The 14,460-nt window shown below is 37.2% G+C and overlaps 1 protein-coding gene across 1 annotated transcript in view; it reads right to left on the bottom strand.

The window, feature by feature from the left end:
- Positions 1 to 14,460, bottom strand: part of ANTXR2 (ANTXR cell adhesion molecule 2) — a 147,330-nt gene that overhangs the window by 58,219 nt on the left and 74,651 nt on the right. The window contains exons 13-14 of the mRNA XM_059155773.1: positions 3,446 to 3,490; positions 2,434 to 2,526 (exon numbers count right to left, since the gene is read on the bottom strand). Coding sequence (XP_059011756.1) covers positions 2,434 to 2,526; positions 3,446 to 3,490 — 138 coding nt within the window. The remainder of the gene's footprint in view (positions 1 to 2,433; positions 2,527 to 3,445; positions 3,491 to 14,460) is intronic.

The raw sequence follows: 14,460 nt of genomic DNA, 5'->3' as shown, positions 1-14,460 counted from the left end.
AATAACATTAGTTACAAAGATTTGTTCTGTAATTCAGATGCACACATAATTTCAATAATTCCATTTATTTTCCCCAGGAAAGGGTATTTTTTTAAAGGAAATACTTTCCAGGTTTAAATAGGCATGATTTAAAAACAGATTATGTTTTCTATTTTCCCGAAGTTTAAATAAGATCAGATTTGAGAGAGCTTAATGATGCTTAAATCGCGATTCAATTTTTATTGTGTATCTTTATGTATTGTCTCTCCTTTGTAATGTTCACATTTACTTTCTCATGTTTTTCTCATGCCCATTCCATCTCATTTGAAGGAATACCACATGCAACGTAGCTAAAACTGTCCAAAGCTACAATGCACCCCAGTTTATTAAAAGTGGATGAGTCCATTTCATAAATTTTCTGAAACCGAAAAGGACTGGCAATGAAATTTCAACATATTAAGAATTAGTAACTCTTGAAATTTGAAATGTGAATTACTCAGGAATGTGCATGAGTCCTTGGCTTTCTTGACCATAAACTGCATTATTCCTTTTAACTCAGGACCACTTCAGGAGTTCATGGGGATGCTTTTCTTTAGAAAGAGATCGCAATCTATAATACACTGGAAAATCTGGCATAATTCCTAGTGTTTTCAGCAAAAACATTATTCATTTAAGGCTCACTTACTAACATGTGCTTTTCACTGTCATGTGGTAATTTAAATGTATAGATTTCAAAATGGAATTAAATTTATTATTCTGAATATAAAGTAGTGCACGCTCATTGTCAAAAGAGGAAAAAATAGGGAAATATGTAGCACCCATTGAAAATTACTCCCTCCAGAGAAAATTGCTAACATTTTGTAGTATAGCTTGTCAAACCTTTTTTCCCCTTGGTTACAGGTTTTCTACACACATTTTGGAATGAGGTGAAAAAAATTAAAAATAATTTGGGAAGGGCAGTATTTCAATACCGAATATAACGGTATATAACTCTTGTATTCACAAGTTTTTCATGTACGTTAGATTATCTAATCTAATCTTTCCTCACCCCTCCAGCCTAGAATGACACAACAAAGGGAAGCAGGCAGTAAATCACCTTGACCAAAACCTTGCTTGACCAACAAGAGCTGCCCAGCCACGTGCTCGGGGACTGTTTGATACTCAGTCACCCACGTGCAAACGCATACGCACTATCTTCTCCAAGAGACAAATGTAATAGCTTCTAGCACCTGCTTTTTCCGTGGCTTGTTAGCAGTGGGGTACCAGTCTTGGAGAATATTTCAGCAATAAAGCGCATGCTATTTTAGGGAAAATGTGATTTATCTTAAGATCTAATGTGGTCAAGAAAGTGAGAATCACTATCAGATGACTTGAATAACCACTTTGGGAAATGACAACCATGTGAAATAGGTCTGAGCTCCTTCAGAAGAACACTGAAATTTATTCCGAAAAGGGGAAACTCTCCTTGGGAATCTGAATTTTACTGAAATGTAAAAAAAAAAAAAGAGGATATTGCAACAGTTGTGAGGCGGTTAATTAGCTCACTGATTTTTGCTGGCAGTAAAAGGACAAAGCCCATATGATGGCAGAACACGTGAAAGTCCTTCTTACCAAGAAGTAAAGGATAATTACTAATAATTGTATTATAATAATAAGAAGAAAGAGAAGCCAGAATCTGTGTTTAATGATAAAGTCAGTCTGTCACTGAGAAAATTCTCCAGCTGTTCCTTGAGGTGGGATGCTGGCCTGTCCACGCTGTGGTCTAGGGCTGGCTCAGTGCTGGCAGTAAGTGCTTATTATTAATTAATCCATCACTTTGAAAACTGTTTCTGTGGTGGTAAGAAGTCCACGTTTCATCTTTAAGATACAATATTAAAGTTCAATTTTAATCCACACTTTGAGCCAGTCTAGAAGTTCAATATATTCTATAAATGATATTTAGAATTAATTATAATTGTTTGTAAGTGCTAACTAAAAGCTATTTAAGAAATGCCTTAAATGTGCTTCCTTTACATCTGTGATAAGGTCATACCCACACCACCGAATATTTTAATATTTTTATCCCTAAATAGTACATAGCTATTGGATCTTTTCAAAGACAAGCATTGTTGCTACTCCAAGTGGCTGGCTTCTACAAAGTTGATGCTGTCTGCAGTAATTTTTTCCAAAATAGTGAGAATAACCCTAACTTTGTGTTGCACTTTAGAGTTCAAACATCTTATCAATGCAATTCTTTGACTAATGAAGTCACTTCTTCTTGAACCATTCTGAAATGGCCAGGATGCTTGCATACAAAAAAAAAAAAAAAAAAAAAATTATCCAAAAAAGACCCAGTGTTAAATAAAACTGGATGGTATTATTAAATTCTGAAAAGCACAGTTTCCATGGCTTAATAGTTCTAGAATTACACATTGCAGATTAGCAGCTTTTTTTTTTTTTTTTAAAGGTACCAACCTCCATTCTTTTAATTCCTCCAACCCCTCGACCACCATAGTAAGAGGCGTCCACGGTGGGCCATTTCTTGGTAGGCAGAGGTTCCTGTTCCTCCTACGGAGATGCAAGTTTTTAAAAGCGGGTTTAATTAATTTCTTAAAATGCTGTTTATAAAAAATAAAAAATTAAAAAAAAAAAAAAAAAAGAACACAAGTATGACTTTCTGAAAGAAAAAAAAAAAAAAAAAAAAATGCTGTTTAGTCAGAATGAACACATATTTAAACACTTTTCTGAATAACGCCATCGATAAGGAAGAAATGGAGTAACCATTATATATGTGGCGTCTGGATCCACTTGGGCTTACATGCATAAATTTCAAGTGGAGTTCTACAGAATGGAAGGTTCCTGGTCTTCCGGTTTTAGGAATCTCCCTTAACTCACCAGACTACCCGAAGTTGTTCCTTAACTATGAGCAGCGCCATTTGTTTTTTTCCCAATTCTATTTGTTACCTCAAACTTAAAAAGGTTAAGACATTAAACTTAAGACAGCTTTCAAAAATCATGTAAAGCAGCAACATAAACATTAAGTTAAATGGCAAAATTGGTACTAAAAAGATAGGCAGTTGGGAAGTTTCGAAAGTGCACTACTTCCATATTTCACATTGGTAACACAATTTTGGCTAACAAATAGAGTGATATAAAAGTAATGACCATTTTGAAGAAAGGATGACACCTGTAAACTCCCTAACTTTTTATAAGTAAAGCAAATAACATCAGGACCACTGATATACTGACAAAGTAAAGTATATCTCTGCGCACTACTGAGTCTCACGGCCGGTCTCTATTTATCTGTCTTTGAAGGTCCTATCCCTCTAGCACATGCAAGAAAACACAAGAAGATGAAAAATGCCAATTAATTTTCATAAATTCAAAAGCCAGCATGTAGGTATCGCAGTTATTCAGCAACAAGGTAAACGGGCATGATATCCAAGTACAGAGAAGAATCCACATCACTCACTAGGCACCTACTTACCTCTTTTGGTGCAGGAGGTGGTGGTCGAGGAGGATCCTTGATAACCTGTCCGGGGAAAAAGAAATAAAAAAGGTAAAAATTTTGGTGGCATGGCAAGGAGACAGCAAAGACGTGTAAAAATAACTTGATTAGTAACACACTGTGGTACGCCAAAGATGTCCCCAGTGAACTTGGCCTTTCAAGGGCTACGCCTCTTCCTTGGAATACAGGCTCACCTGTAACTAGATTTTGACTGACTAGCATGAGGCAGACATGGCAGCATGTGACTTCTGCAGCTGGTCAAAAGAAGCTTTTCCACTTCCCTCAACATCCTTGGGACACTCACTCTGGAGGAAGGCGGCTGTCACGCCAGAAGTCCACCCTGAGACCATCGGGTCAGGAGGAGGAAGACACCGGGATAACCTCACGGAAAGGCTGGGTCAGGAGGGGGCCGGGCCAGCTCCCCGCTATGTCCGCCATCCCAGCCAAAGTGGCAAACACGGGTCTCTTGGACCTGGAGGCCTGTCAAGCTTTCAGATCACACCAGCCCACCGGCCCCAGCAACCACACGAGAGAACCCCAGGGAAAGGACCTCCTGCTGAGCCAGTCTCCACAGAACCAGGAAGACGCTAAATTGTCGAAAGCACTAGGTTGTGGGACCACCTGACAATTCACGAAACACCTTCATTCGTCCATTTTATCTTCATGCCACAGACGTGTTCCTGCCTTCGGTGTTCAGGTGAGTCACAAGAACAGAGATTGTCAAATACCTTGCACAAGGTTCACGAAACAGTTCCTCCAACGTCAAAATGCAAACATTTTCCACTAGATTATGGTATGTCCCCTCAAACACAGCAGGAATCTTCTACCGAAATCGTCTTTCTAAGACTCATTGACTTCATCATAAATGTACAATGCACAAGTTAACTTGCTTTGCAAGAGATGCAGGGAAGTTAACCTACTCTGTTTCCCCACCAGGGAGTCTAGAAGCTAATCGACTTTGTAACCAAGATGCCCTTCCTATAAATCATTACTCAGTATGTTCTTTCATGAAATTGTATATGGCTGATTCTTTATGTGAGAGGAATGAAGCCTGAGATCAAATCTAAGTGACTTCTACCAGCACTGGGGTAGCTTGACCTTTCACACCATCATGATATAAAATGATTGATCGGGGTGCCTGTGTGGTTCAGTCAGTTTAACATCGACTTGATGTCAGCTCAGGTCATTAGGTTAGGTGTGTGGGCCTTGGGCTCTGTGCTGGACATGAAGCCTGCTTGAAATCTCTCTCCCTCTTCTCCCTCTGCCCTCCCCCCAACTAAAAAAAAAAAAAAAAGGTAAAAGAAAGAAAATTAATGACCAAGTGCCAACGGCTCTGATAATTCAAGTACAAATCCAAGTCTCTAGCCTAAGAAGATCAATTATTTAAAAATATGAACTGTTTCACTTTAAGATCAAATGTTTCAATTATGTTTTAAAAATTTCAAAAGTTTAAAACTAATAATTTTGAAACTGAGCATCATCAAAGAATTATTATTACTATTCAGGTATATTACTATAATCATGGATATGTTTTTATTTTTTTTCATTTTTTAAAGATTTTTTATATATTTGTTAAAGATTTTATTTATTTATTTGACAGAGAGAGACACAGCAAGAGAGGGACCACAGTAGAGAGAGTGGGAGATGGAGAAGCATGCTTCCCGCAGAGCAGGGAGCCCAGTGCGGGACTTGATCCCAGGACTCTGGGATCATGACCTGAGCCAAAGGCAGACACTTAAAGACTGAGCCACCCAGGTGCCCAGATTTTTTATCTATTTATTTATCTGACAGACAGAGATCACAAGTAGGCAGAGAGGCAGGCAGAGAGAGAGAGAGAGAGGAAGGGAAGCAGGCTCCCTGCTGAGGAGAGAGCCCGATGCGGGGCTGGATCCCAGGACACTGGGAATCATGACCTGAGCTGAAGACAAAGGCTTTAACCCACTGAGCCACCCAGGCGCCCTTTTCTTTCTTATTAAAAAAAAATAAAAAAAAATATATATATATATAGTTATAAAGTTATAGTTATAAAGTTATAGTTATATATAGTTATATATAAAATATATACATATATATTTTAGTATTAAATTTAAATTCAAGTTAGTTAACATACAGTAGAATACTGGTTTCAGGAGCAGAATTTAGTGATTCGTTGCTTACATGTAACAGCCGGTGCTCACCGCAAGTGCCCTCCTTAATACCTATCACCTATTCAGCCCATTCCCCAACCTGCCTCTTTTCCAACAACCCTCAGTTTGTTCTCTGTATTTAGGAATCTCTTATGGTTTGCCTCCCTCTCTGTTTTTAATCTTAATTTCTCTATGTTCATCCATTTTGTTTCTTAATTCTACATATAAGTGAGATCATATGAATTTGTCTTTCTTTGACTTCTTTTCCCTTAGCATAATGCATTCTAGTTCTATCCACATTGTTGCAAATGGCAAGATTTCATTCTTTTTGATGGGTGAGTAATATTCGTGTGTGTGTGAGTGTGTGTGTGTATTTATGGGTTCTTTATTCTGTTCTATTGATTTATGTGTCTGTTTTGTGCCATACTGTCTTGATGATTATAGCTTAAGTTCAGGAACTGTGATGCCTCCGCTTTGCTTTTTTTTTTCATATCACTTTGGCTACTCAGGTTCTTTTCTGGTTCCATACAAATTTTAGAATTACTTGTTCTAGCTCTGTGGGAAAAAAAGGTGGTGGTTTTTTTTCATAGGGATTGCTTTGAATATGTAGATTGCTTAGAGTAGTATAGACATTTTAACAATGTTTGTTCTTCCAATCTAAGAATGTGGAATGTTTTTTCATTTCTTTGTGTCCTCAGTTTCTTTCAGTGTTCTATAGTTTTCAACATTTACCTCTTTCGTTAGGTTTATTCCTAGGTATCTTGTGATTTTTGGTGCAGTTGCAAATGGGATCAATTCCTTGATTTCTCTATTGCTGCTTCATTATTGGTATATAGAAATACAACAGATTTCATTACATTGATTTTATATCCTGCAATTTTGCTGAATTCATGTATCACTTCTAGCAATTTTTTGATGGAAACTTTCAGGTCTTCTAAATAGAGTATCATGTCATCTGCAAATAATGAAAGTTTGACTTCTTCCTTGCCAATTTGGATGCCTTTTATTTCTTTTTATTGTATGATTGCTGAGGAGAGGACTTTCAATATTACACTGAATAACAGTGGTGAGAGTGGACATCCCTGTTGTGTTCCTGACCTTAGTGGAGAAGCTCTCAGTTTTCCCCATTGAGGATGATATTAGATGTGGATCTTTTGTATATGGCCTTTATGATGTTGAGGTATATTCCTTCTATCCCTGCATTCTTAAGGGTTTTATAATGAAAAGATCCTGTATTTTGTCAAATGTTTTTTCTGCATCTGTTGAGTGAATTAAATGGTTTTCATCCTTTTTTTTTTATTAATGTGGTATATCATATTGTTTGACTTGTGGATACTGAATCAGACCTGCAGTCCAGGAATAAATCCCACTTGATCACGGTGAATAATCTTTTTAATGTACTGTTGGATTTGATTAGTTAATATATTGAAAACTTTTGCAACCATGTTCACCAGGGATATTGGTCTGTAATTCTTTTTGGTGGGGTCTTTGTCTGGTTTTAGAATCAAGGTAATGCTGGCCTCATAGAATGAATATGGAAGTTTTCCTTCCATTTCTATTTTTTGGAACAGCTTCAGAAGAAAAGATATTAATTTTTTAAATGTCTGGTAGAATTTCCCCTGGGAAGTCCTCTGGCCCTGGGCTCTCTTCTATTGGGAGATTTTTGATTACTGCTTCAATTTCTTTGCTGGTTATAAGTCTGCTCAGATTTTCTATTTTTTTCCTGTTTCAGGTTGGTAGTTTATATGTTTCCAGGAATTTATCCATTTCTTCCAGATTGCCCAATTTGTTGGCATATAACTGCTCACAATATTCTCTTATAATTGTATTTCTGTGGTGTTGGTTGTGATCTCTCCTCTTTCATTCATGATTTTATTTATTTGGGTCCTTTCTCTTTTCTTTTTTGTAAGTCTGGTTAGGGGGTTATTAACTTTGTTAATTCTTTCAAAGAACCAGCTCCAAGTTTCACTGATCTGTTTTGCTGTTGGTTTTGTTTTTTTGTTTTGTTTTGTTTTCCTACAGCATTTATTTCTGCTCTAATCTTAATTCTTTCCCTTCTTCTGCTGGTTTCAGGTTTTATTTGATGTTCTTCTTCCAGCTCCTTTAGGTATAAGGTTGGGTTGTGCCATTTGAGACTTCTTACTTCCTGAGTATATTGCTATATACTTCCCTCTTGTGACTGCCTTTGCTGCATCCCAAGGTTTTAGACTGCTGTGTTTTCACTTTCATTTGCTTCCATGTATTTTTTTTTTTTTACACTTCTTTAATTTCCTGGTTGACCCATTCATTCTTTGGTAAGATGTTCTTTAACCTCCAATGTCTATGTGGTCTTTCCAAATTTCTTCTTGTGGTTGACTTCAAGTTTCATAGCATTGTCTTCTGAAAGTATTCATGGTATGATCTCAATCTTTTTGTATTGGTTGAGACCTGACGTGACCCAGTATGTGATCTGTTCTATAGACTATTCCACATGCCCTCAGAAAGAATGTATATTCTGCTGTTTTAGGATGAAGTGTTCTGAATATGTCTGTTAAGTCCATCTGGTCCAGTGCATCATTCAAAGCCATTGTTTCCTTGTTGATCTTCTGCTTAGATTATCTGTCCATTGCTGTAAGTAGGGTGTTAAAGTCCCCTACTGTTACTGTATTATTATCAATGAGTTTCTTTGAGTTTGTTATTAATTTATTCATATATCTGGCTGCTTCCAAGTTGGGGGCATAAATATTTATAATTGTTAGATCGTCTTGTTGGACAAACACCTTTCTTATGATATAGTGTCCTTCTTCATCTCTTATTACACTCTTTAGTTTAAAGTCTAGTTTGTCTGATTAAGTATGGCTACTCCAGCTTTCTCCTGCTGTCCGTTAGCATGCCAGAAGTTTCTCCACCCCACTGTATTCAATCTGAAGATGTCTTTGGGTTTAAAAGAGTCTCTTGTAAGTTGCTCATCAATGGGTCTGTTTTTTTTTTTGTTTTGTTTTTAATCCATTCTGATACCCTATGTCTTTTAAAGAGGACCCAGTCCATTTACATTCAGAGTCATTACTAATAGGTACAAATTTAGTTTCATTGTATTACCTGTAAAGTCACTATTCTGTAGATTATCTCTGTTCCTTTCTAGTCTTTGTTGCTTTTGGTCTCTCCTTGCAACAGATATTGTTTGTAAAAGACTGCTTATCTTTAAATTATATGATTCTGATACTTCACTAAAATAATCTGGAGTGGGTTAAGTGGAGAGGATTATAGATGAAATAAGATCAGCCTTAAATTAAAATCACTGAAGCTGAATGAAAGAAACAGGAGGGAATTCATTATTTTAGACTTTCTCTTTATATGTTTCAAATTTTCCACAGTGAAAAGTTTTTAAAATGTAATGTTATTTATAAAGCTTAGAGAACTCTTAATTTTCTTTATGTATAAAATCTTCATTGTTCAAATTATAGTTTGCATCTAAATCTCAAATAGATATAATCTCTACAAAGATGTGACTAGACATCTAGTCATTTGTTACACTAGACATTCAGACATTTAGTTAGACTGAACCTCTAACTCATTCAAAAATCTGAATGCTACAAATAATGCAGCTATTTCTATTCAGCCTTTTTAATTAATTCAATTTTATTTTACCAATAAACATAAAATTTTGCTTCTTTTTAGTAATTTTAAAAGATAAAAACTCTGTGAATTTTTATAATTAGCCCAGAAATCAATGCTAGTGGAGGCTTAAGATTTAAAATAATGTTGTAGGGGCACCTGGGTGGCTCAGTGGATTAAGCCTCTACTTCGGCTCAGGTCATGATCCTAGGGTCCTGGGATGGAGGCCCACATTGGGCTCTCTGCTCAGCAGGGAGCCTGCTTTCTCTTCTCTCTCTCTCTGCCTGCCTCTCTGTCTACTTGTGATCTCTGTCAAATAAATAAATAAAATCTTTTAAAATAAAATAAAATATGTTGTAGTAAAATAAAATAAAGATGATCAAGCTACAGGTACATTTCCTTTATAGAAAGGAAGCACCTCATATCATTATTAAACTGCACACAAACTCAGTCAGTGACAACCAGATCTATCAGTATTTCACACTCAAAGGGATCAAAACTGCCAACTCTTCTCCCTTTTTTCTTTCAAAGTAAATTACTCCTTCTAGTTGCAGTCTCCAATTTTTCACAAAATCTATAATTTCTTCTTCAGTTCTAAATGACTTTACCGAATCATTTACCATGTCCAACAGATTTTTTTGGAAATATTTCTCTCTCTCTCTCTCTCTCCCCTGACCTTTCCACCCTTATGAAATATTTCTCTCTCTGTATCCCTCACCTTCCCCCCCAGGACTTCCTTAGTCGTCCCAATGAGGACAAGCTTTCCTTCATAGGCATAAATGCCTACTGGTTCCCTAGCATCTACCAGAGTTGATCATTTTATCTTAACCCATAAAAGTGTAATTTCCAAAAGAGGAAATTTATGTCTGCTTTGTTGTTCCCTGTATTCCCAGGACATAGTAAAGTGACTGGTACAGAACAGAGTTTCTGTTCCGGAAGGAAGGGATCTAGGGAAGTTAGGAGGAAAGAGAAAGGACGGAGGTGGGAAAGGGAGAAAGGAACGAAGGGGAGGGAAGAGGGACAGCGGGAAGGAAGGAGGAAGGACCCTTTGCATTCTGTTACCACCTAAAATTGTAGACTCTCAATTCTCTGGACCTAAAAATATCCAGTACAACAGTTTTCAACTTCTCCAATTCACATTCAACCAAAACTTCAATATTTTGAAAACTTCTCACCACACGGTAGTCCAGCTATGTTGGAATTCCTGTAATAAAGAGACATTCATACCTCACGAAGCAATTCCTTCCACTGGCAAGGAATTCACATCACTTGAAGGTTTTTCCCTCCAAAGAAGCCAAAGCCTCCCTCTCTGTAGTTTCCACTCTTCAGTCCCGATCCCAGAATATGGAAGCACACACACATATACACACACAACTAATCTTTCTTCCAGAAGAGAGTAGTTCCTATTTTTGAATACTAGAACAAAATAACCATGTATCTACTCATCACAACTAAGATCACAACTACTTCTCATGCAATGGTCCTGAGTTCTTTGGTGATTTTGGGCCATTGCTTTAGTACATAGTCATTCAATCAATATCTCCAAGTGGGGTTGCCAGAACCAATAATAGCATTTTAAGTGTAGCCAAGCTGTTATAAATAGATGTGTGGTACTCAGACCAAACAGGTGCACCCCATCAGTCTTTACTTATGCTCTGTGCATCTGAATTAATAACACAGTGACAACACTGATATTCGATAATTACCATAGCTTTTTTGGCATCAATGTCTACGTGCTCTACTTACATAAATTAGGCATTTGTCTTATTTTTCTATCTCTAATTCCATCCCTCAATCTAACCTGTGTAACCAGGTATATTTTCCTAACAGAAGCCTAATTGTTTCTCTGGTCAAAATAGATCAATGGGCCCAATGACCACAAGTGAAATCTATGAATTACTGACTTTTATTAGAAGATCCTTACAAACCATGCTTCTACTCTTAGTTCTGCAAATTACTTTAAAAAGCTCCCTGGAGCTCTTTCACTAGAAAAAGACCAAGGTCCATCCTTCATCTCACGAAGTCTGAGTACAGTGTCTCTGAATTTATTTTCACTTTCTTGTGAGGATTTCAAATTTACTCTGCTTATTACCTGTCCATTTTGTACTGACATATATTTCTGAGGATACAAACCATACCCCGACCTGGTTCTATGTTATATCCTCCTGAACATCATTGAACATCTTCCTCCATGACTCATCCTTTTCTTTCATGTCGTACTTGTCATACTCTTTATCCTGCACAGCATTTGTTTTAGCATGATAGGAGCAAACTGTTTCAGTTTAAAATCCTCATAGGATATGGGGCACCTGGTTGGTTCAGTTGGTTAAGCACAGGACTCTTGATCTCAGCCCAGGTCTTGATCTCAGGATCATGAATTCAAGCCCCACACTGGCCTCCATGTTGCGCATGGAGCCTACTTAAAAATGAAATATAAAATAAAATAAAACCTCATACGACCACTGCTGACGAACTCACAACAGGATAACAGGATAAGAGACACTTTGCATTTTCTCTCTTTACTGGAGACCCTTTACCTGGTATCATAAGCCACAACCTTATAGAGATCATAGAAATGCCTCCCTATGATCCAGTTCTGACCTCACACCCTATCTACAAATATCCCTTTATATGGATCTCTGGTCTAGAAAAAGTGAAGATCCCTTTGCTTGCCCTAAATAAGATGGCCATTTCCATGTTAAGTCCCAGCCAGTCTTCCTACTGGTCTATCTGGAAGCCTGAAAACTTCTAAAAATAAATGTTGCTGCACAGTTGAGTCATTTATGCTTCATTAACTTGGGCTTATATGTTTATTTGGAAAATTTTTAAATTATCTCTTAAGAGTGTAGATTTCTTAAGGGCAATAATCATTTCTCCTTCTTTATAAGTATCACCAGTGCCTATTAAAGCGCTCAGAAAATAATGTACTAAAATATGATTGAAAGTGACCTGAAGGAACTGGCTGAAAATGTTCACAAGGGCTCACAGCCAACCTCTTAAATTAAAAGAAAAATACTGAGGGAAAAAAATATAAATGATAAACAGATAGACACAGGTTCCCATGAAACTAAAATACTGCTAGTTTCAAAGAAAATGAAGCATCAAATTTCTCTTTCAACCAATAAAATCAGAGAACTAATTAACTCAATGGCAGATGGGAAGACGTAAGACCATCCTAAGTTTCTTCATCTAAGAAATAAATTTGATTAATTGTAGGTCATTTCCAATATGAAAATTCTGATAGAATATTTAAAAAAATACATATCACAACTTTTCCACTAGGTTTTTTGCTTCCGTACTTTTCCATAATTAAGCAGGCCATGTGTCAATATACATTTGTATTCATCTTGTTCCAGAAAAGAACATTAAGGCTTGTTTTCCCCAATAATGTGTAATTCATCTTATGTATGTCTAAAATGCTTGACTTATTATGAGTTTAAGTTGACTTTGAAACTCTAGCAAGTACATTTTCCACATTGTTAAAATGGAATACAGCCATTAAAACTCTACTTAAATCAAATTTTGATCTAGTAAATTACGGGATACAACCACTACCACAACAGCTAAGGCTGAACCTTCAGAAACCAACCCAGAGCTAAGGCTCATCTCTGTGCTGCTGCTATTGACAGCAATCACCCTTTACTGGTGCTGCTATATGTCATACACTCTAAATTGCTCTTATTCTCCTAACCACCCTGTGAAGTTCCTATGCCTATCTCCATTTTAGATATCAGGAGAGGGAGACTAGCTTGCCCTCGGGTACACAAAGAGAAACCAGAAGTCAGACTGAAATGCAGGACTCAGGTCTGCCCATCTCCAAACTCTTGAGTTGACTTCTCCTGCCAAATGACATCCTTTTAAAATACAGTTGGAACTGCACCGGGAAAGGAGGCAAAATAAAAGGCTGAAGACGTGTTGAGTAGTTGTTACCTGCTGGAAGGCGTGAACGGATGGATGGATGGATGGTGGGTGGATGGATGAAGAAGTGGTAGGCAGGAAGAGAGATAGGTAGGTCGGTAGGTAGAGAGATGGACAGACTGAGTTTAATTTAAACCTTATAGCAACTATGAAAGATAGAGATTATCATTCCCACGTTATAGAGACATAACTTGTTAATTAATATGCCCAACATCACTGACCTAGAAATGTTGGAGCAGGAATTAAAATGATTTTTATGGGATGTTTCAAAATGTTCCCTCTCGCCACTCTGCTACAGGGCCTCCTAAGGAACAAAAGAGGGTGAAAATAATCTGAAGCCATTTGGCTCAAAAGTCAAAATGGAAAAAAATCCGTGTCCAACTGATATCCCTCCATTTCAGCAAAACCAGTGCAGGAGAAAAAGGAAACCTTACTGTCAGTGTAAATACATTAAAAATAACAGTCATGAGAATCCCATTCTTGTACTAAATAGTGCAAGAACACATCCATTTCAGAAAAGGATGTATTCATATGCACCATATTTTATGAGAATTTGCAGATTTTAAAAGGCATAATATTGCCTAGTTGCCAGGATTTTTTCCACTTAGCATCCTTGAGTTCTGTATTGAAGATTCTGGAAAACACTTTCACCACTTTATGAACCATATGTAGAGTTTGATTCTCCTCCAATTTTTTTTTTCATTTGTTATTATCATCATCACGGAGGATTACATCTCATCTACTTAGCTGCTAGAATGAAGATTTCAGTTTGGAGGAGAGCCGATTTCTTAAAAAAAAAAAAAAAAGTTAGCTGCTTCAGGCAACAGTCCTTTTGATCTGCTCATTAACACTTTTCAAATGTTCGAGTGATGTGGGCATTCTTTGCGCTAGAAAATGTCAGCACTGGAGCCTGCAGCCAGCTTGATGCGATCATATGTTCCAATATTCAGAAAAGAGTGAAAAGAACTGTCAACAGTGACTGCCTTGGATGAAAAAAAAAGATAGGATACAACGCCTGTAGATCAAGTAGCGTTTCAGGATTGATTCTTGCCAGTGACAAAAACAAATGCCCAATTTATCAGCAATGTCATCTACGCAACTAAGAGCCCACAAACAATGGAGAAGTTGCTCTCAGTGCTCAGGAAAATTGGTCTGAAATAGATGGGGGCTTCTGTCCCTTCTCCTTCCTCTTTCTGATGAGATCACAGAGCAAGTGCAGAAGCACCAAGTTCTGTTACACTGGAATCTGGGAAGCTTTTTTCTGCCTCTCTTCAAGTTAGATGCCTTCATCATCCAGATCAAAATACGATCCGAGCCATCGCATCCGCCCTCTCCTTTCCTCCTTGACAGACTTGT

This window comes from Mustela lutreola, chromosome 1 (genome assembly GCF_030435805.1).
Source record: "Mustela lutreola isolate mMusLut2 chromosome 1, mMusLut2.pri, whole genome shotgun sequence".
In the NCBI taxonomy this organism is placed as follows: Eukaryota; Metazoa; Chordata; class Mammalia; order Carnivora; family Mustelidae; genus Mustela; species Mustela lutreola.
Note: the sequence above shows the minus strand (reverse complement) of the source record. Positions and strands in the feature narration are given on the sequence as shown.